We start from the raw sequence: 22,802 nt of genomic DNA on the forward strand, positions 1-22,802 counted from the left end.
GTTTTCTACAAAGCTGGACCCGTCGGTGAAACAGTTCCCAATCCGGATCCTCCATTGGAACATCTTTCAAATCCATTCGGGCTGGCATACACTTGTTCAATCACCTCCATGCAGTCATGTGCTAATTCTCCTTCTTCCTGCTCACTGCGGAGAAATTCTGCTGGGTTAACATGATTAGTCATTTTTAGATCTACATCATCCTGTTCTCTCAGAATTGCTTGGTATTGCAGCATTCTGCTGGATGAAAGCCAGTGACCCCCCTCTTGTTCCAAGACTCATGCCAGTACCATGTGAGGCACAAAATACCTCTATTTTCCTTCCCAAAGTCAATTTCCTGGCTTCCTGGATGAGGAATCACTGTGGCCGTAACTGCCCGCAAGCATGACGGCCAACCAGCACTTACTGTATCTAGTTGCTTCGAGAAATTACCCTACCGGGCGTTTCCAGGAACCAAGTCTCTGAGCCTAGCACTCCCAGTGCCAATTTCTGTCTCTCATTCACATACAACTGAAAGTCCTTGTTTAAATCTGGAAGGCCTAATGCCGGAGCTTCTTTCAATGCCTGTTTCAAGTCTTCAAAGGCCTTTTTCCTCTGTCGATTCCAGCTCAACTGCGGTTCTTTCAACGCTTCGTATAATGGTTTAGCTAGAAGTCCAAAATTCAGAATCCACAGCCTGCACCACCCTACCATTCCTAAAAAGGACCTTAGTTCTTGATGGTTCCTGGGAAGGGGAATAGCACAAATAGCTTCCACTCGATTGACTCCCAACCGTCTCTGGCCTTGGGTGATTTCACATCCCAAATATATTACACTTTCTTTTATCAGCTGTGCTTTTTCTTTTGACCACTCGGTAGCCAGCTTGGCCCAGCATATTCAACAGAGCAATAGTCAATTTCAGACACATTCCTTTTTCTGCTGTCGCTAAAAAGATATCATCCACATACTGGAGAATGACATAAGAGGAAGGTAACTCTCTTACCTCAGCAGTCTTCCATTCTTCCAATTCCTTTGCCAATTGATTTCCAAATATTGTAGGGCTGTTTTTTGAATCCTTGCGGCAGTCGAGACCAGGTGAGCTGTCTCTTTCTTCCAGTATCAGGACTCTCCCATTCAAAGGCAAAATATTTCCTGCTTTCCAATGCCAGAGGGGTGCAGAAGAAAGAATATTTCAAATCAATAACAGAAAACCATTTAAATGTTTCTGACACAGATGTTAATAAAGTATACGGATTGGCAACCACTGGGTGAATGTCTTTGGTAATGTTATTAATTGCCCTCAAATCTTGCACTAGCCGATACTTACCATTGGATTTTCTAACTGGAAAAATAGGAGTGTTAAAGTTTGATTCACATTCCTGCAAAATTCCTTGTGCTAAAAACTGAGTTATCAAAGGAGCGACACCCTGTTTAGCTTCTAACTTGATTGGGTATTGTTTTATTCTCACTGGCTGAGCTCCTTCTTTTAATTCTACTACCACCGGCTGAGCAGCTTTTGATTTTCCTGGATTCCCAGTCTCTCATACCCAAGGTACTACAGCTTGATCTACTTCAATAGGAATAGGAGAGGGATCAATTTCTTTTATTACAAACAATTTAGCAATTTCTCCTCCCGGACCCCTTAATTTTACCCCCCCTTTTTCGAATATGATTCTGACATTTAATGATGCCAACAAATCCCTGCCAAGCAATGGCTTGGGGCAATTAGGCATGTACAAAAAACTGATGATCTAATTCTTTTCCTCCAAATCTCAAATTTAATGGTTGCAAAAAGGGTCTCTCTTCTAATTGTCCCGTTGCCCCCACTACCTGTATGGTAGTATCGCTGATAGGTCCTAACCTTTTGTTTAAAACACTGAATGCGTTGCCCCCGTATCCACGATAAACTCTTGTTCTTTCCCATCAATATCAATCCTGACCCTTAAGTCCTGTTCTAGTCAGCTTTGATTCTGATAATTTCCCAATACAAATGCTTGGGCGCCACTTACTGGATTCACAGGATAACCTGTTGGTGCATTCACTGGCATTCCTCCCAATCCAGCTTTCACTGGGCACTCATTCTTCCAGTGTCTTATCTGACGACAGAACGCACATTGATTGGGAGCAATCTCTCCTTGCTGGGGACTAGGAGGGGCCATCCCCCGTCCTCCAAATTTAACATTCTGGAATCCTGCCCTGCCGCGTCCAGAACCACGACCGCGCCCGAAACCACCTCTGCCTCCCCCCCTTTCACTGGCTTGCTGCATTATAGCTAGTATGTTCGCCTGCTGTTTCTTGGCTGTTTCTTTTTCCCTGTTATTATAAACTTTCCAAGCCACTTCTAGCATTTTATTCAGGTCCCGAGTATCTTGTCCTTTTAATCTCTGCAGTTTTTTCCGAATATCTTCCTGTGTTTGACCCAAAAAGATTAAAGCAAGCTGCAATTTCCCTGCTTCACTGTCAATCTCCAAATCAGTGAAGCATCTAGCAGTTTCTTTAAGTCTTTCTAAAAACGCCGAGGGAGATTCATTCTTATCCTGCCTGACAGAATACAGTTTCGACCAATTTAGCGTCTTAGGCATCCCAGTCCTGATTCCTTCTACTAACAACTCCTGGTACATCTTGATGGATTCCATTCCTCCGACCCTGTTTGGATCCCACCCTGGATCATCGCTCGGAACTAAGTCATTTACTGTTTCTACTGTACAACGCAGCCTAATCTCCTCTCGAGCACGCTTTTTCATTGCCCGTAGCACCATCTCCTTTTCGGTGGAATCCATCAAAGTATCCAGCAAAACCTGCATGTCATTCCAATCTGGATTCTGGGTTTTAATTATCATTTTGACCACCCGGGCTACCCTCTCCGGATTCTCACGGTAACAGCCTGCTGACTGCTTCCAAATCACCAGATCCCCTGGGGAGAAAGGCACTTTCACAAGTACTTTCTCTCCTTGGGGTCCTATAGCTTCTCTTAAAGGGGCAATAAGCTGGGATTCCCCGTAATTTTTACGTCCCTAGTCTAGTGCGTGCCGCAAGCGGAGTATTTCGCCGATTCTGGGGAGTAACAGGGAAGGGGTTTTAGGTCGGATAACAACTTTCTTAACATTCCCCGGTACTGCCGTTAAATTTTGCCACCTCTTCCTCCTCATCCTCATCCTCATCCTCAGTACTGGTTTCTGGTAACGGTGGATACAAAGAGGAATGGGGTGAGACAGAGGGAAGAGGTGAGACAGCAGGAGGGGTTGAGACAGCAGGAGGGGTTAAGACAGCAGGAGGGGTGGGTGAAGCAGGGAGCGCACCGGGTGACAACCATTAAAGACAAATCCTCCTCTGGCCGAGAGGTTAAGGCTAAGCACTGAACACATTTAGATCCTTCTTTACAACCCCCGCACTTGGATTCTTTCATCTCTAATACCATTATCCCACACTCAGTCTGCCACTCCTTCTTACGGCGCAATAAATGGAACAGGTCTAAATACTGTATTTCTTCCCATTTTTTCATTTTTCCTCCAGATAGCGCATTAACGAATTTATGGTGTCAAAATCTACAGTACCATTCTCTGGCCATGACGGCCCTTCTCGGCCGATATTCGGGCCACCAATGATTACAATAGTCAATCATTTTGTCCTTACTCATCTCCTGGAAAAACCTTTCACTTTTCCACCTCTTCAGTAAACATCCCAGCGGGGTATTTTCTGGGATACCTTTATTAGACTGAACCATAAACTTAAGTGTCTTGAATGGCATTTTATACCTTACTCACAGCCGTACAAAAACTCAATAACCAATAGCAACAACCAATATGCAGCAATATATGAAACAATAAAAACCACAATCAATATTAACAGTCCAACAAAATCAATCATACCACGCACTCACACAACAATCACTTCAATACTGAGGTAGTTTCCTTTTTAGCAGCAACAAATTCAACTAACAATTATATCCAAAATAAACAAACAAAAGAACTAAATACCAAATAAATACCAAATAAATACCAGACCAATCCAACTTGCCGCTTCTCGACGCCGCGAGGGGCAAGTGCCGGACCTGCGCAGCTTTCGCCGCGTCTGACAGCCGGCGCCTAGGCTTCCCAGACCAACCAGACGTCTTAGCCCAACCCTGCGAGGATCGCCGCCTCGTCTTATGAGCAGGCACCCAAACCAGAAAAAAATAAAGCACCTTCGGGCTTACCTTTTGCAGTCGTCCGTCAGGTGCGGGGGTCGGGCACGAACCGATGACTCCCCGAGAATCACTCGGTGCCGGCGTGGAGTGGATCAGAACGCGAACCGCCCCAGGCACCTTCGGAGTCCTGCCGCGGTCGCCAGAAAACTGTTGCCCGATCCGAAGAAAACACAAACAACCGAAGTCGTTTATGCGGTGCTTTATTGAGGGCCCGGGAGCCTGTGGACTAGCGTCCAAAGACAGAGCCCCATTTCACAGAAAAATCACAGGGTTTTTATATGTTTTCTACACGATTTCTTCATCATCATAATTTCTTAATTCTCTCTCACTACCTGGTACGATTATCTCTCTGACATTTAAATTTTGCCAAGAGTACATTCCTAGATTATCTCCTAGTTACACTGCTTACATTGCAATATCTGCCGTATAGTTCATCTGCAGGTTACATGTGGCCTACCAAGCCTTAGCATAACTACTACTAATGTCAAACTAATGCTAACTAATATAGTTTATTGAACCAAATGGCAACAAAGTAGCATGTTTCAAACAATTGGATGAAGACAGAGTTTTCCAGATTGCCTCAGGAAGGAGATTGAAGGCATGCAAGAGTATTACTCTGAAGAGGACAAATTCCAAGGAATATCTTAAGATGGACTACAGACTGCCCTGTTGGGCATTAAAGTGAGAATAATTCCAGGCAGAAGGGCCTTATAAAAGAAGAGTCAATAATTAAAGTGAGCAAAGGGAAAAGTTCAGACAAGAAGATGTGGCAAATGTGAGAAAATAGGAATAGTGACTATATAAATGGAGACACAAGCAAGTATAGAGTCTTGTTTGAAGTGCCAAGACAAGGATGATCCTGATAGACATATCAAAACATTGAATATCAAAGACACAGAGTGAAGCTGCAGTACAAAAAGACAATTGAGTGAAGACTGCAGCCTTAACAAAAAAGAGTAAGTTCTGGAGAATCTCCCCAGTGCTTTAAAGAGAATCCTGACTGAAGTTAGGGACTGACAATTGTAGTCAGTAGATGAAATGCTGACAATTTAGAAAGAAATATTTTAGATGACTTTGAATTCAGAGTAAAATCTGAATTTTTTTGATTAAGGAAATAGTCCTTCATATTCATATAGGTTCTATTTATATTTTCCATTAACTTCTATTAAAAAAAACCCAAGCCAAAACAACAACAAAAAAAACCACACCAAGAAACAAAGACACCCTTTTTGAAGCATTTCAGCACTGTTTGATTAATGGTCTTCAGTTGGTATTACTATATGCAATTTAGTTAATTGGGACTAAAAGCATTTATAATGCTCAGGAATTTAATTGTCATTTGAATTTTGACTTCAGATACACTAGGATAAACCCGTAAGTTTTCTGTTCAAGGAGCTATTGCAGGACAGAGTTAATATAAGTTTTGTAAGAACCATATCTTAAGTCAGCTTTCCTTCTCCACTAATTCACCAGTTGCTGAGTCTTCTGACAACTTTTGGCAGCTGGGCCAGGTAGCAGTAGTGTTTAGAACATTGACTGGCAATAACTTCTTATATTCAACAAAATGTGCCATGTTTTATGTTGCTGTGTTAAATATATGATCTCTACACTCCACCACACTTGTGCAAACTAGAAATAATCACTGTTTCAATCTAAAGTTGTCAGCAGCAAGTTATTCAGGAGCTCAAATTTTAGGTAGTTGTCAGTAAATCATTCTGAACCTCTCTTCCTCCTTACAAAAAGGAGTAGAAGCAGAACCACATACTGCAAATTATTATTCATCACAATGATATTCCTCTTCAAAAGAAACATTTTTGGGGAAAAATAGATCTGTATTGGTGTTAATTACATTAACCTCCTCATTCCCCAATGGACATAGTGCTGGTCATCACAAATGACATGAGGGAGAACGGGACACCTAAGTTTTGCTGCTACCTGCAAGAGTTGAAAATAAATCCAAACAGATTGAGTATACAAAGTGCCAGCTTTCAAAGATGAGGAGGAATAAATTGACAGCAAGATGGCTGAATGGGATGACAAATATTTTCAACCACTGTTGTCAGGAAGGCAATTTAAGAAAAAGCAATACTGGCACTGATATTGTCAGAGGTCAGCTCGCCTATAAGTTATTTGTTGGACATTCAAATAAAAGTGAGCTCAGTACGATTTCCAGAAAGCCCTGCACCTTTACTTCATAAGAACAGAGTTGATATCCAAAATTTGAGATTATTTTCCTCTTACATACTGTGTCACTAATCTGGCCACTGTCTTGCAGAGCTAGATACAGGGAAAGACTGAGCAGTGCCTTTACAGTTCCCAGCTTTCCTTCCCCCCATCAATTAGAATCAGTCTGCAATGATCGACTATGGAGGCAAAGGAATAAATTTCTACTCTGTGTAGTTTTTCCTGTTCCTACAGCTTAGTTCTCAGTTTTACTACTTTCACAAAAAGAATTCTTGTTTGTGGGTTCTACCAGATTCCCCACTTGTGATGAATAGTTTTCAATGTAACAATGTTTAGGTGTGGCTGGTCAAAGTCAAGTTGCAAAGTGTAAAGTTTGCAGCAAGCTCCACACTTTTTGGATACTTCAATGCACTAAATATTGCTGCTAGATGTTGCAGCTCAAGCTGCAGGAAACACAGCCCCAAAAGGGTTCAGTTTCACACCTGAAGTCTCTTCAGATACTTGCAAACTCTGGGTTACAAAAATTACATTCAGGACTAGGATTAAAAAAGAATAAAAAAAGGCTTTCATTGTAGACTGCATCATTGAAGTCATCAAATGAATGAGCATTTTCAGCTCATTCTTCTTTTAAACTGTCTTCAGTATTCAAGTTACAGTGGGTGCTTTTCTTGACAATAAGCTGCAAGACTGAGACAGAGGTGCAGGAGGGCAAGAGGCAAAGAGATGGAACACTCTTAATATTTAAGTGTTAGAGTATCAGAGAAACTTCCTCTAAAATGTAAGAAAGACCATGACCACATTTGTTTCTTCAGGATTTAAAAAATCCCCAGTCTCTCTTCAAGAAGAATAACTAGAGATGGAAGAGGCATGTCTTTGGATGAAAACTTACCTCCTCAAAATTAAACTCAAGCTATTGTTGAGTGTAGTGGAAAATCCCATTTCAGTCTCTAAACACAAGTATGGCAAACAAGAACACATTCCTTCTGCTAAATCATTTTGCGGGTTAGGTAGGGCTGCTTTTTTTTTTTTTTTTTTTTTCACTTGAGAAGTAAATGAGACTATCCATTTATCTTTCATTTTTTTCCTGATTGGAAAATTTTGACAAGCTGAGCATTTATGCAAAGTACTTTTCATGAATGTAAGAGACTGGCAAGGACCTGCAAATCATTCCACCAGATTCCTCAAAGGCTACCACATTTTACCCAGCAAAGACTGACCTCAGTTATTCAGTAACTTTTAAATCAACACAGAAACAGAGAGAGAGAGAGAGAGACAGAGAATAACTAGTTACCCAACTAGGGTAACTCAGCATCTATCCCATATGGGCTTATTAAGCAGTCAATTGGTCCAGTAAGGGCAAGTTACCATGGGACCACAAGCATAGTCAGGCTTGTGAGTTACTGCTTTTTACTAAGCAGCTCAAGTTATCCCCACCTGTCTCCCAGATATAAAAGAATGTCATAATAATTCAGGAAGGATTCTTGATTTCAGTTAATTACTAGAGAACAAGCTGACTTTAATTATTTTCCCTCTCCTCCATAGGCGGTACCAAATAACCTCCCAAACATAGCTCATGTGTATGGCTCACTTGCTGAATCTGCACTGCTCATTCCTATCCAACTCTTGTACTAAAGATGCATTCTTATGACTGCAGGTGTAATCTCTTCACCTTCCGAGTTTTGTTGTAATCATGATTTTCTCTTTGAAATAACCCCAAGAGCTTCCAACTGAGGCGAAAAGACCCCCACTTCTGGAGCCATACATCATATGTGCTACACTTGCATATCCAAGACACACATCAAGTCTGAATAGACAAGCAATGCAAATGGGGCAGTGCACATAGAGGGATGGACCTGCCAATGTCAAATATAGGTTAATACCAAACCAAGATTTTCTGCTTCTCTGTTCCAGGTCTGAATCACAGTCAGTGAATCCCATAGTGCATTTGGTACTAAGACAAACTTTGCCAGCTACTGCCCATCAGCACAGACTATTTCCCCATTCACTTTTACAGTAATAAGTTAATTGTAGCCTAAAATCCATTAGCTGAGAATGAGGTAGGAGATGACTGTCAGGCACTGGGATCCAGTGCCTGCTGGCACAACACCACTCTAATAATTTCACCTAAGAAAGAACAGTAAATGGGTGAGATTATCCCAAAGTTAAGGAGCCACAGCTTCACACACTGGAACAGATTCTCTACTATTTTTTTGAAAGATGTACAGTTCACTGGGAAGAGGAACATTATAGTAGCAGTCAGTAGTTTTCACAATAAAACCTTGTCACTGACCTTCTTCAAGGTCTCTGAAAATGCATTTCCTTTCTATGGTCTGAATAGGAGTTATCTGAGCCAGCAATTGCTAAGTGATGAAAATTCACAAGTTGATTTCTAAGTGGCAAGTGAAATTTCTAAGTGCAAGTGAAATAATATTAAATTATAGATAATTTAATATATTGTATCCATTATTTAATCCACAATTCTTGTATTACTAAATAAAGGATTTAAAATCAGGACAGAGGCTCCTGAAACTCTATGTCTTCACCTTCTAGGACAGAATAAATCATTACCACCCCAGAAATGCCATCAAGCTAGAATATGAGCAGATAATAAGCTTTCATTTAGCACAGCAAACCTCCGTATATTTTTGAGGCAAAATATACAGAATTTTAAGTTAGCATAAGTTAGCATTACGGACAAGCGATATGTCTTGAAAAACAAACAAACAAACAAACAAACAAATAAACTATTTGAGTCATTTCCCTTCCTAAAACAAAATTATAAATGTTGCCTTTTTACTACTTAGCAAGTTTGCAATATATGCACTGTAAAAATCACTCCCAGAAGAGATTCCTTAGTCTAAATATTTCTGTCCAAGTATCCTCCTTTTACCTGGAATCTTGTCCTTTCTGCAGCATAGACTTGGTAGTGAAACATGGCTTGCAAGACTTTTTTGTGACCATCTGGTACCAAGCAGACAGCCCCTAGGATCTCCAGCACAGCAATCTTGGTCTTAATGTTCTCAGTCTGTAAACTCTGGGATATGATGTTGATACTTTCTGGATGGGCCAGGACATGAGCCCGTCCCTGGGAGTTGTTCATCAGTGCCTTGATACACCCTATAACGGATGTGTGGATGCGACTCTCTGAGGTCTCATAGTCCATGCTCTTCAGGAAGTTCAGCAAACAACTCAGGCCATCCAGCTCAATAAACCTGGTCACAAACCTGAATAGAGAAAACCCAAAAGAAAACAAGCAGGAAAATTAAGGAAAGCAGACCAAAGGCACTTTATTCAAAAGACACCATATTATTCAACCCCAGATCTCTAAAAGCTGGCTAGTTTTCAGCCTAAATTCACAGAACAATTCCCAGGTATTTAAGAAAAACAAAGCAAACATACCAAGAGAGGAAACATTCCAGCTGATAATGGTGTGTTACATAGTTTCAGGGAAATTATATGCTATCATTTTATACTTCCGTTTGGTCTCTGTGTCCTTTGTTGCAGTTACCACCAAACACTGTTGTAGCTCACCTCCACAGCTGCTACATTTTCGAGGCTGAAGGGATTCTTTTGAATTGCTCTGTTTTACATACCCAACACACAGACTTCTCACCACACTTTTAGTTATGAGTTCAGATTACCTTGAAAACCATTTTTAGGCTTAGCTCTAACTTTCAGCCAATATATAGGTTATATATAGGTATATATAGGTTCCACCTCCAGGATTTGGCACACTGACAGAGGTAAACTCCTTCCCACTCTGTCCATCAGCCATACTGCCTTCACACTTCAATCCCATGACATATGTATAGGAACATGTTATATTTAAAAGGGGCATGTTCTCCTGTAAATGGTATAACACTCCTCTGTTTTTGTTGAAAACCAGGGTTAAAAAAAATCCAGATGGGTCAATTTAGACCATGCAAACAGCCCTCTAGACAAATAAGTAGAAAAGGATGGAATTAGATAAGTCAGTTCAAACCAATCATTCTAGCAATATTTCATTTGAAATTCCCAGGTTTAAAAATCGGGATTCAAAGACATGGAAAGGGCTGCAAATAATTTCCCTAGATCACATTGTTTACCTCCTGCCTCCTCTAACATGTTGCTCAGGTAGGTACACTTTTTGGTATGTCTGAATGCAAAACAATGTGCATCACACTTGACTTTTCAGTCTATAAAAATGTACAACAGCAATGATTCTTCTATGCCCACACTTTGAACAGCATAATATAGAAAGACACTTCAAGCAATTTTAAAGGTTGCTAACAATTGCCACCTGTGTAACAAAATAAAAACACCAAAATTCTGTGTTGTTGTGCTTTTACCCAGTCCCTCTTCTTCCCTAATATATCATCTTCCTTTTTCTGTCCATGAGGTGCTGTTACTTATAATCAGTAATAAAGGAAGCACCATACTGAAAGACCAAATTTCACTGGTCTCCATTCTTGTCCCTGTACCAGCAAGAGAAACTCAAGCCATACTTATATTACTCTGGATAATATGGATTTGACATATGGATGGTCTTTTGGTGGTTACACTCCACATGACACAGGAATTTTCAGAGTCTAACTGAAAGTTACACTCACCATGCTGATAAATTTGCCAACTTTCAGCTTATGTGGGCCAGCAATTTGACCAAAAACATGTAAGAGCCTGGCACATTCAAAGGTTTCAATCTGAGGTTTGGAATTTATTCAGAACTGAATTTCAAAGTGACTATGAGAGTAAGGGCACACACAGGAACATGTGCACACCAAAAATAAAAACATGGTTTAACTGAACCCTGCTAAGACAATCTGCCAAGTTTCACACAGGTCTGATTGCATATTCTCTTTCCTGTACTATTCCTAGCCCAGAGAGCAAACAGTGAGTTGTGTTACTCAATAGCAAGCAAAGCCAAGTACTTTCTATTCCAGCTGCAATCAGAAGAAGGAATCAAATTATGATTTTCATCTTCCTTTTTCTAAACACTTAGTTCCTTATTCTCCAGAATAGACAGAAGCCTTGCTGGGGAAGGTAAAGAAATGGCAAAAGTAGTTTCCGGCCCAACATATACTTTCAGTATGAGGATTTTCTTGGTGTGGGGAGGTGTGTGAGTAAATGTCTGTAGAGGTAGAAAAAGAAGTGGGAGTTTAGGTGACTGCCTGAGAGCCACAATCCTCACACTCTTGGTGTTTGTGCATGTCTGCCTCCACACAGGTGTCTGTGTGTATGTGCAAAAGCAAAGTCAACTTATACAACCTTCTCGCACACAGTACACAGCACATGTGTAACTAACTCTTGCTCTGCACAGCCTCTGTGCTGCAAAGTAAGGTCTTGTTCTAGACTGGGAGGTGTAAAGTTAAACATATTTGCCAATGCATTCTGGCTAACACATTCAAATACTCAAATGTAAATAAATCAGAGTGTGTTTTAATAGGTGCTATACAAGCAAATTAAAGCCTAACCTTACCTCAGACTTTCACTTGACCAGTTTAGTACACTAAAAGGCAGGGCACCTCTTTGCCTTTCAAGTTTAAGAGAGTGTAACAGAAGTAGCAAAGAAAAAAAGTTTTGATATACAAATTAAAATAGAAAGACTAGTATTTTGAAGGCTTAGGTATTACACTGCTTATGAGAGAGATTTGATGGAGCTGAGGGCCTCTCTACTGCAACATTTCCATCAAAAAGAAGTTGGCTTGTTGATCAGGCACTGGCATGCAGCCCATTTGGCAGCTAACCAATTGAGTTGCTGGAAATTAATTGAGACACAAGACTTACCTAAAAATTTAGCTTGCCTTAACTGTTTTTTTCAAAAAGCCCCACAACCATCGCCAGCGATTTAGAAGACTTTATAGGGCAGCCCATAGATGCTTGTACTGACTTGTGGTTGTCAGGGTTATTACAAACAGATGAAGCAACAAGCTGTTGTCAAGGAGATCCAGCAGATGCAATACAGGTTGGAGAAGAAAAGTCCTGCAAGGCTTTGAGCAATAGAATTTGCTCAAATCCTCATTACTCTTCTTCTCTATTGCCTTGCCATCAACAAGGAGTTTGGGCTGTCTATTCAAAATGACAGAGCAGAACAACGAAGAGTGGCCACCAAAGTGATTCAGCTGGACAAAACAAAGAGGCCTTGCTGCTGCGGCTACATTCAATGAAAGCTGTCACCTTTACAGAGTAAGCATCAAACCATCTCCACATTAAATTAAGGAATTTAAGTCTCAACAGCATAGGACTTTGGTTTAAAAGCCTGATGAGAGTTGGAAGCTTGACAGCTGCCTTACCTTCCATTTTAACATAGAGACCAGCTGTATTTTACTGTGTTCTCTGCTTTAGGACAGTGCTGGACAGCATCAAAAAGTCACTCTTGACTTGGATCTCAGTATAGGCTACAACTTTTCTATTTCTACATTAAAAGCACTCACTCTACCTGCATGTAAAATTATCAAAACTTGATAAATCTTTATGCCTGAGGAGCACCAGAATATGATTTTCTGGTCTCTTAAAGCCCATCACAACAGGAAATAAACAGGAGGTAAAAAACAGGGAAGCTGCATGCAGTCAATTTTTTAAAGATTATGAAAGGGAGAAGGACAAGCAGCACTTAGCTCTGCAAGGAGTTCCAAAAATATCTTCAAGTCAAAGTAACTACAATGAAAATTCTGGATTGTTTTCATTTATTTATTTCATGTGCTGGTTATGCATTCATTGATATTTGAAGGTGAGGAGGGAAGAAACCACCCACAGAAATTATTTTTCTGAGAGAAGCTATTATGAGTTTCCTCTGTGCCTAGCAAAAACCAATAGCTGGCTAGTTCTGAGAACTGACAACCTATTAAGCCATTTAAAAGCTGGGTCTGCCTCTGTGAAATCCACATTTTAAAGACTGGCAAGCCTGGGAAAGCTCTCTCTTGCTTCCAGCTTTGAAGAGGTAAATGGGCGCCGGTCAGGCTGGCCCCGCTCTGCCACAGCCTGCGTGGCCTGGCAGGGCTGAGGGCCACGGGGCCCCAGCTGCTAACATCTTGCTAATGCTAAGCCCTGCCTCAGTGCTGGCCTGCGCCAAGCTGTAGTCTGCTGGGCCGTGGGACTGGCTACAGGCCAGGCCAGACCCCCTCAGCGGTGGCCTGCGTGGCCCCAGTGGCTGCTGGGCAGAGACAGGAAGTCATTGGCCCGCAGCTGAAATTGATAGAAGCAGGGGCCAGAGCCAGAGTGGCTGCCACTGTTCTAGCTAGGCCCCCTAAGATCTTAGCACAGCCCCCAGTGCGGCCTGAAATCCATCACCGTGACTGCTTCAGCCACTTCCCAGCAGAATCCCCCACAGAATCACAGAATTCCATAGGTTGGAAGAGACCTTCAAGATCATTGAGTCCAACTGATGCCCTAACACCTCAAATAAACCATGGCACCAAGTGCCAGATGCAGTCTTTTTAAACACATCCAGGGATGGTGATTCCACCACCTCCCCAGGCAGACCATTCCAGTATTTCATCACTCTTTCCATAAAAAACTTTTTTCTAATGTCCAACCTAAATTTCCCTTGGTGCAGCTTAAGACAGTGTCCTCTTGTTCTGTCAGCTGCTGCCTGGTGAAAGAGACGAACCCCCGCCTGACTACAGCCACTCTTCAGGAAGTTGTAGAGAGTGATAAGGTCACCTCTGAATCTCCTTTTCTCCAGGCTGAACAACCCCAGCTCTCTCAGTTGTTCCTCAAAGGGCTCATGTTCCAAGCCGCTCACTGGCCTTGTTGCCCTCCTCTGAACATGCTCAAGTGTCTCAACGTCCTTCCTGAACCAAGGGGCCCAGAACTGGACACAGCACTCAAGGTGCAGCCTCACCAGGGCTGAGTAGAGGGGAGGAATGACCTCCCTGTTCCTGCTGGGAATCATTATTCCTGACACAGCCCAGGATGCTGTTGGCTTTCTTGGCCACCACAGCACACTGCTGGTGCATGTTCAGCTGGTTGTCGACCAATACTCCCAGGTCCCTTTCCACCTGGGCACTGTCCAGCCACACTGTCCCCAGTCTATAATGTTGCAGGGGGTTTTTGTGGCCAAAATGCAGGACTCAGCACTTGGACTTATTAAACTTCATCCCACTGGACTTTGCCCATTTATCTAAATGTTCCAGGTCTCTCCTCAGAGCCCTCCTCCCTTCCAACAGATCAACTCTCGGCTTAGTGTCGACACTCCCAGCTTAGTGTTCAAATTTACTAATGAAAGACTCAATACCCTCATCCATGTCATCAATAGAGATATTGAACAGAACTGGCCCCAGCACAGACCCCTGAGGGACACCACTAGTAACTGGCCCCCAGCTGGATGCAGCACTATTCACCACCACTCTCTGGGCCTGACCATCCAGCCAGTTCTTAACCCAGGCACAGAGTCCTCCTGTCTGAGCTGTCGGCTGCCAGCTTTTCCAGGAGTGTGCTGTGGGAGAAAGTGTCAAAGGCCTTGCTGAAGTCCCAATAGACAACATCCACAGCCTTTCCTGCATCCACCGGGCGGGCCACCTGGTCATAAAAGGAGACCAGGTTGGTCAAACACGACCTACCCCTCCCAAACCCATGCTGGCTGGGTCTGATGCCCTGGCCATCCTGTAAGTGCTGCATGATGACACTCAGTATAAACTGCTCCTTAACCTTAATAGGTACTGAGGTCAGGCTGACTGGCCTATAATTACCAGGATCCTCCTTCCCACCCTTTTTGTAAATGGTCACATTGGCCAGCTTCCAGTCATCTGGAACCTCACCAGTGAGCCAGGACTGCTGGTAAATGATGGAGAGCGGCTTCACAAGCTCATCTGCCAGTTCACTCATCACCCTGGGATGGATCCCATCTGGTCCCATAGATTTATGAACATCCAAGTGGCTCAGACTGCCTCCTCCTGGATAACAGGGGGACCATTCTGCTCCCTGACACTATCTACCAATCCAGTAGATCACTTGTCCTGAGGACAAGCCATCTTCCCACTAAAGACTGAGGCAAAGAAGGCATTAAGCACTTCTGCCTTCTCCTCATCTGCAGTTACTAAGCTCCCTCCCTCATCCAATAAAGATCAAAGGTTGGTCTTACCCTTCCTTTTACCATTAATATATTTGTAAAAACATTTTTTATTGTCTTTTACAGAAGTTGCCATTTTAAGTTCAAACTGAACATTGGCTTCTCTAATTTTTTTCCTACATGCTCTAGCAGCCCCCCATATTACTTCCTGAGAGACCTGACCCTCCTTCCAAAGATGATACATCCTTTTTTGTTCCTAAGTTCCTCCAAAATCTCCTTTCCCATCCAGGCTGGATGTTTGCCTTGTTGACTTGTCTTTCTGCACAGGGATAGCCTGTTCCTGTGCCCTCAAGATCTCTGTTTTAAAGCGCGTCCACCTTTCATGACCATCCACAGGCCTGAGAAAGATACTAACTCTTTCACTGCACAAATAAAACTTGCAAAACATTAATCCTCTCTCGAGTGAGAGAAAAGGACAGAGTGAAAACACATAGCAGACAATATGAAGACACCAAGGTCAGTAAAGAGAGTCAAGTCCCAAATAGAAATAGAATAAAGACAGGCCTTAGTATTAAGCTGAAAATTATTTTAGTAAAGCCATAGAGATAGACTATGATACACCAGAATATCTCCTTTAATTCATAAAAAAGTATATGAGGATAGAATGTTTACACTGTAGATATGAGCAGAGGCATCCATAATGAAGCCAAGCAGATGTTGAAATAGCTGTGATCTCACAAGAAGCTTGAACATAGAGATGAAAGTAATAAAGACCCTTTGCCCTCAAGGAAAGTAGAAGACCTCTGTTCCTAAAAATGAAAATAAAATTTCAAAGATAAATGAAGAGAACCTTTGCTTTTGAACAGCTCATCCTTAAAATAGTACTCCATAAATTAACATAGCCCATAAACTCAGCTGTAGGAAGGCTGTAAAAATGAGAGGAACTTCACAATTACAGATTTTCCAGGCAGCTGCTATTTGTAGAAATTAAAAAGCCACAAGAGAACTATTTCTTGTGGAGAAGTCTCCATAGCATAGCAAGAGAAACTCTTCTCCCTACAACAACTGATGAAAGACTATTTTAGAGGTAGCACCTGACTGAAAATCTCAAGTTTTGTGTCTATGTTGTCACAGAGAAAGAAAAGAGATTGCAGAGAAGGGAGGAGAAGTGTTCTGAAGGTTTTATTCTGATTCTTATTATTCTTTTAGTTCTGTTAATAAAGTTTTCTATATACATTTTAAGTTTTGAGCCTCCTTTACCCTCCTGCTAATTCATATCTCACAGCAAGAAATGAGTAAATAATTGTATTAGGCATTCTGGCGATTTTAGCCATTGCTGAACCCACTACATTATTTAGTGCATTAGCTGAGAAAAATTAGCAAACCTAAAACACTACATTTCATTTGTTTGGTTTGGTTAGGATCTACTCCCCCCAAAATTACTGTATTTGGTTAGGCATTTGTGATGAATAAAGCTCTCTGAAACTATGACTTCAGCATCATGTTGGTGCAAAAGTATTTGGCCAATATAAAAAACATTCAGAAATTTTTTGATTGTTCCCTGAAATCATATCAACTAAAGTTGTTGTTTCTCCACATTGCTCTTCCAAGTGTTAAATTGGAAAGGTTTCTATACTAGTTAGCTTGCTATTGTTCAGAGCTTTGTTCCCAGAAAAAGAAAGATGACCTTACCTTCTAAAATAGTACACAATAAAGTCTCTTTACATTTTTCTATGCCACAGTTACAACATAGAATGGGAAGAATGCCAAACCAGGTGATGTAAAATGGATTAGCTGCTTTGTACAAAACTGTTCACATTATTAAAGATAAGGGGAAGCTTAAATTCAAAGTTCAGAGTAGAGGCTGAGACTTTGCCCAAAGTGAACCAAATTACATGGGATGTGCAGGGGGCTGTGAAGACTAAAATCTGATCTTCATAGTCATTACCTGTGCTTGCAAATATCTGTCACAGATTTTTCACAGCAAACTTTGTCTTTCATTTTCCTGAAACTACATGTTTCAGCATTAGTGTGAAATTACTTAGCGTCCCAACTAGGCAGGCTCAGACCAGGGACTATAGGGCTCTCTGAGGATTGTCTGAAATCTCAGAGAGGCTTGTGTGATGTGAGACAATGAGGTTTCTGTCCTTGCCATTCTTAGTGGTGTCACATCTGACCATTAGGAGGTAGTGAATTGCGATGAAAGGTGAACAACATTACCTCATGGGCTGAGTCCGCAGAGCTGTCTTCAAGTCTTCAACTATTTTGTTTTTCATTTCTGTTTCTTCTTCATCGAAAGCATACAGAGTCTGCATCTGTTCACAAAAGAAGGTAGCAATTAGGAAAGCCTGTGTGGAAGCTAAGAGACATGGCAGGAATTATGAAAAAACAACTATCCCATCAACACATGCAGAGGTGCCTGCTGACCTCTCACTAGGAAAGCAGTGCCTCAGCTACAAAACTGAATCCAGATGAGGCTGCTCATGTGGACTGGCAGCAGCATATCACTTTGCCACACTGGCTAAACTAGTGTTCTCGGATTTCCTCCAAAAAATCACAGTTGCCAGTAGGCTCACAGAAAACCGCCCCTAATTTGGAGAAGCAATCTGCTGTGGTGATCTATGGATGTGTGAGGCAAAGTTTGTAGGGAGAGGCAATATCTTCTATTAGAGTGACATAACTGGAGGGATTTGGGGTGGAAGGAAAAAACCTCAAACAAACCAGACTTATGTGTCAGGTTTCAAAGCATAAAATCATCTTTTCAAGCCTCAAGTACCCTGAATTACATTTTCTGTACATACACGTTTGACTTTTCTTCTCCATGCAAAGTATATCACCTGTTTTAAGACAATGGTGTTCTCTACACACTTTGCTCTTGCTAATTAGGAACACTTACTGCAAAAAACTGGAGCATCATAAAAATCCCTGTCCCTTTTTTTAACAAATAACCTGAAACACATGAAGCCTAGATTTCCTTCCCCCAGCCCTGTATGCAGCTTGCAATAACTAGAGCTTGCAGTCAACTGGAACGGAAGTTGCTGTGGAAGATTGTACATTAAGGTGAGAGACAATGAGTAGAATACACACAAAAAAAGTATGGTTCTCAAAGTCAGACAAATCCCTTAAAAAAGTGGTATATCAGAAAATTAGGGTTCCAGATCTACACTCAGCACCACTGCAGCCTTGTCATGTGAAGCAAGACTCTCTGTGCCCTTTGCATATATCATTCTGGCTCACAAGTCCCATGTGTGTCTTTTGTAAAAGTCAAGACTGAATGCTGGAAATTCTTAGCCTATAGCTATGTCTTCCTAGTTGCTTAAACTGTAAAATTAGAGGATAAATGACTCTCTTTTTGGCAGGACTTGTTGTGGATATCACTCAGTGGTATCTGGAAAACAGCTCTGAACCTCTTCTCCAATGAATAACCCAGTTAAACTAGTGTCATCTATCAGGGATCTGATATTGTACCTTCCTGTGCTGGAATCTGAGTAGCTACAATTATGGCTCATTACAGCAAAATATTTCAGTCTTTATTTTACTGTTTAGCAAGCATCAAAGAAAACCTTTCTCTCACTGGAACCTCCTTTAACCTTCCGCATCTTTGCCACCAGCCCAACACTTCACTTCCCTTGAAAGGGCTCCCGCTGCTTGCTTTTGCAAGTCATGTGATGCCAACACATGTCAAATCCTGATGGTGGTCATTTGGCTGCATGCTGTTGCTCTCTTTTGCTGAACAGCTGGCATGGGGAGATGTGTTTAACTCTAGGGGTCCTCTCTCTGATCCATAAAGTCAAATTCACTCAGTAACAGAGCAAGCTATTTCCTGCCCTAATGGAATGACAGAGCACTACTGATGGACACTGAGGTGTTGATGTTTTATCTTTTGCCAGCACTCCCTGACAGCCAGAAACATAAATTGAAATTCTTAAGCTAAGCCATATATGATCCCCCTCTTCAAAAAATAAACAGAAACCCTGAACAGGCATTATGGATGACAAAGTCCTTGGGTGTGATTTGGGGTTTGATTTGTATTTTCTTGGGTGACAGCCCAACTAGTCATCTTTCCTTTGGCCTGTAAACGTTCTCATTCCTCCAACAGCTTAATTTCTCCTCTGAGCCACTGTGGGGGGAAAGCAAATGGATGGTAGGAAGGTGCTCAACAGTACTTTGTTCAAAGTGAAAAAGGCTCACTTCCAAACGAAACAAATACAAATAATTGCTTCTGCCTTTACAACAGAGAGTGATAATGGAAAACCCCTTTTTTAAAGCTGCATGCAGGCAGCCAAGAGCCCTTCACTTCTCACTCTTGTGAATGGCCAGGAATTCAAATCCTCATGCCCTCGCTAAAGACAGACTGGGTTTGCATTGTGAAATGGATTTCTTGGCAAGAGTTATGAAAAACATAACTGTCCGTGGGAGACAAAGGGGAGAGAACTGTCATTATTTGAGGTTGGATTTCATTCATGTTGCTGACTGATGAATTGCTTTCCTGAAGTACAAATTGCACTTGAGGACTAATGTCTACTGGGCTCAGGAGGCAAATAGTTACCATCAGTTAACCAAAATACTAGGAAGCAGAAGCAAAATATTGCCAGGTTCTTTTCTAGTGCCTCAAAGGTAGTGTATATATAGGGCTCTTTTTATAAGCACATTTTGTATATTTGAAGTTTTCCAGGTCAAGTATATCACTTTGTAAAGTATAGCATCTATTTACTTGATTTGCCAAAATCAAAAAAAAATTCAAGATTTTGTGAAAGCAATCATTCATGTGGATTTTTATATGTAAAACTTCAGGTAGTATAAGAAATTATTTTGAAATTTTGGCTCCACTTAAAATGAAATACTTTCTATTTTTTAAAAGCACACATTTATTTCCACAACTTATCCTAAAAGCTAATCATTCCCCTAAACTGCTGGGAAGGAAAATACAAAGACCATAATGATAGCACGTGGGGAAAAGAGGGAGAGAGAAAAAGAAAGGGCATAAACCAGCATCAACAATACACAGTATAACAAATCTAATTTTACTTAATAGCCTCACTTGTGTGAAATGAAAAAGGTAAAAAGCAAAAAGAATGAAGAGCAAAAAAGCAACATGGATGTTCTGACTTCCCATTATAGTCAGTTGAAATTCAAGGTGCATCACATCTCTTAACTACATTAAGGCTGAACTAATACAATAAATTATTATTAGAACAAGTTTATTTGAATAAACTATAAATCACAAACTATGAACAGATGTAATTTAAAAAAAAACCCTGAACTTTTATGCAAGTAAGTTTAAAGTAGTATAGATGTAATCTAACTTGGTGGAAAGAGTTATCATCCACCTGCTAAATTCCGCTGAAAGATATATATATTTTTTAATCTCCTGTGAAGCTCCTCTGCCTTAAACAAATGTTTTCTGAGCCAAGGAAAAGGGCCTGGTTACAGCTGTACTTATTAATCTTGACCCGTCTCACACTCTCAACTGAGCCACCTCTCCAGAAAAGCTGGATTTTCAACTACTGCTCACCTGAAAGTCTCTCTGTGAAAACGCATCCACAGCCAAGATCATAAAATCAACACAGTGCTGTCAGAACTTTTCCTCCCCAGGGAAGTGAGAGCTGTGTTTATTTGTGCTGCCAAGCAGTGTCATGGGGCAAGGAGGGCCGAGGGAGCACAGGGACATTGCTTTACATGTGATATTAACAGGGCATGCTGTATAGATAGAGAAGCAGCTGCTCCATTTTTAAGAAAAGAAACTTCTGTGTTTTGATGAATCAGCAAATGACAATGACATTGATAATGGAAACAGTCTTCTATTGTGGGCATGCACCCTGTCCCCATCCCCAGTATCATTTATAGGATGCAGAGACCAGGGGACTAGACAAATTTGGAGGTCTCACTTTCTAAATTAAACATGATTAGCAGCTGCCCCTTTGTCTTAAATGAGTGGTCCAGAAGACAGTGTGTCAATGTCCTACTTCTTTCCAGTCAGGCTACCTGGAGTCTGGGACAGTGCTTCCACTTGCTGTGAATTGTGCACTAGTAAAGAGATACATTTTTAGACATTTGCTCTTGTGAGAATTTGGTTTAAAATATGTAAAAATCTGAGAAGTCATAGCAACAGAAACAATTGTGGGAGGAGAACTGTGCATAAAATGCATGTTTTTTTGAATTGGATCAGGAATCTGTGACCTAAAGTGCTTCCTAACATAGTGGTCTAAGGTTACAACCAGGAAATGTCAAATACAGCTAGGAATCACCACATTGCTGCCAAACATAATTTGTGAAGGGCAGATACAGTGGGTAGCACTTCAATGGGGCTTCTGAGAAAGTGATCATTGAGCACAGAAGCCCTGGCCTGCTGAAATCCATAGAAAGATGCTATTAGCACGAAAAAGGTGCCATTTCCACTCAATCAGTGAATAGGACATATTTGCCAAGCTAATATATATGAGAAAAGAATTTCATAATTAAACAAAAGGACATAAATAAGGATGTGAAAGACAAATATGAAAGATTCTTGTGTGATGAATCCACGGAAGATGCAAAGACAATATTTCATTGCAAGCAGGATTTAAGGCATTTTAAACGAACACTTCTGTGATTATTATTACTACTTCAACTCCAATATTTCTTGCAATATTTCTAATTAAAATATTGCAATACCTGATAGTGCCCAAGAGACACAAACTGAAATACATTAGATATTGTCAGAAAGCAACATGAAACATGTTTTTAAACTCTACTTGGATGCAGTTTTAAAAAAACCGCACCACTAAATTTAGAACTGAAATTATATGGGACGCAAAAATAACTGTTTGAAAATTATAAATATCAGAGGTCTAAATAATAATGAACAGAACACGTCTTTTAAAGTGAGTTGGAGCTGTTTCTTAGCTGGATTACTCCAGTTTTCTATTGATAAAATTTCTGCAAAATCAAGTCAACTCAGTTTCACCTGCTGAAAAATGAAGCAATCAAATGGTAAATCAGAAGCAGGGGTTTTAACCCCAGTGTGTCTTCTCAACACCTCAAGCATAAGAGTGAATCATGAGTCTTGAAGCCAAATGAAAGTTTATCAACCGTTCAGACATTGGCATTCAGGCATGCAAACAACATTACCAGGGCTGGTGTTTATTGGTGCTCTTAAAATATGTTTAAAATTAGAAACATAGGCCAAAATATAGACTCATTCCATGGAACTGTTCCAGATTTACAACAGTGGGGTATACATATTCACTCCAAGTTTACATCAAGATCATTTAAAGACTAACCCAAAAGTCACTGAAATCAATAGGCCTTGGATCAAATCCTACCAGAAGCATCTGGCTCAGTAACACCGCAAGGTTTCAGAATAATTTTTTTTCCTTAATGGCCCTTGTAGAGTAAAATTGTTCAGTCAGGAAATCAAAGCAGAGTCAGTGCCAGTCACTAAAGCTCAATGTCTTTTCTAAAAATAAGTCCATATTCTTCTATTCCCTT

At 41.0% G+C, this 22,802-nt stretch overlaps 1 protein-coding gene across 4 annotated transcripts in view; it reads right to left on the reverse strand.

The window, feature by feature from the left end:
* Positions 1-22,802, reverse strand: part of DAAM2 (dishevelled associated activator of morphogenesis 2) — a 237,998-nt gene that overhangs the window by 81,046 nt on the left and 134,150 nt on the right. For all 4 annotated transcript variants that reach the window (XM_014261243.2, XM_088053801.1, XM_088053799.1 and 1 more), the window contains exons 5-6: positions 17,553-17,647; positions 9,237-9,570 (exon numbers count right to left, since the gene is read on the reverse strand). In XM_014261243.2, coding sequence (XP_014116718.1) covers positions 9,237-9,570; positions 17,553-17,647 — 429 coding nt within the window. The remainder of the gene's footprint in view (positions 1-9,236; positions 9,571-17,552; positions 17,648-22,802) is intronic.

This window comes from Pseudopodoces humilis, chromosome 3 (genome assembly GCF_049639895.1).
Source record: "Pseudopodoces humilis isolate 2021_Gansu_Grassland_sample_001 chromosome 3, ASM4963989v1, whole genome shotgun sequence".
NCBI classification, from domain to species: Eukaryota; Metazoa; Chordata; class Aves; order Passeriformes; family Paridae; genus Pseudopodoces; species Pseudopodoces humilis.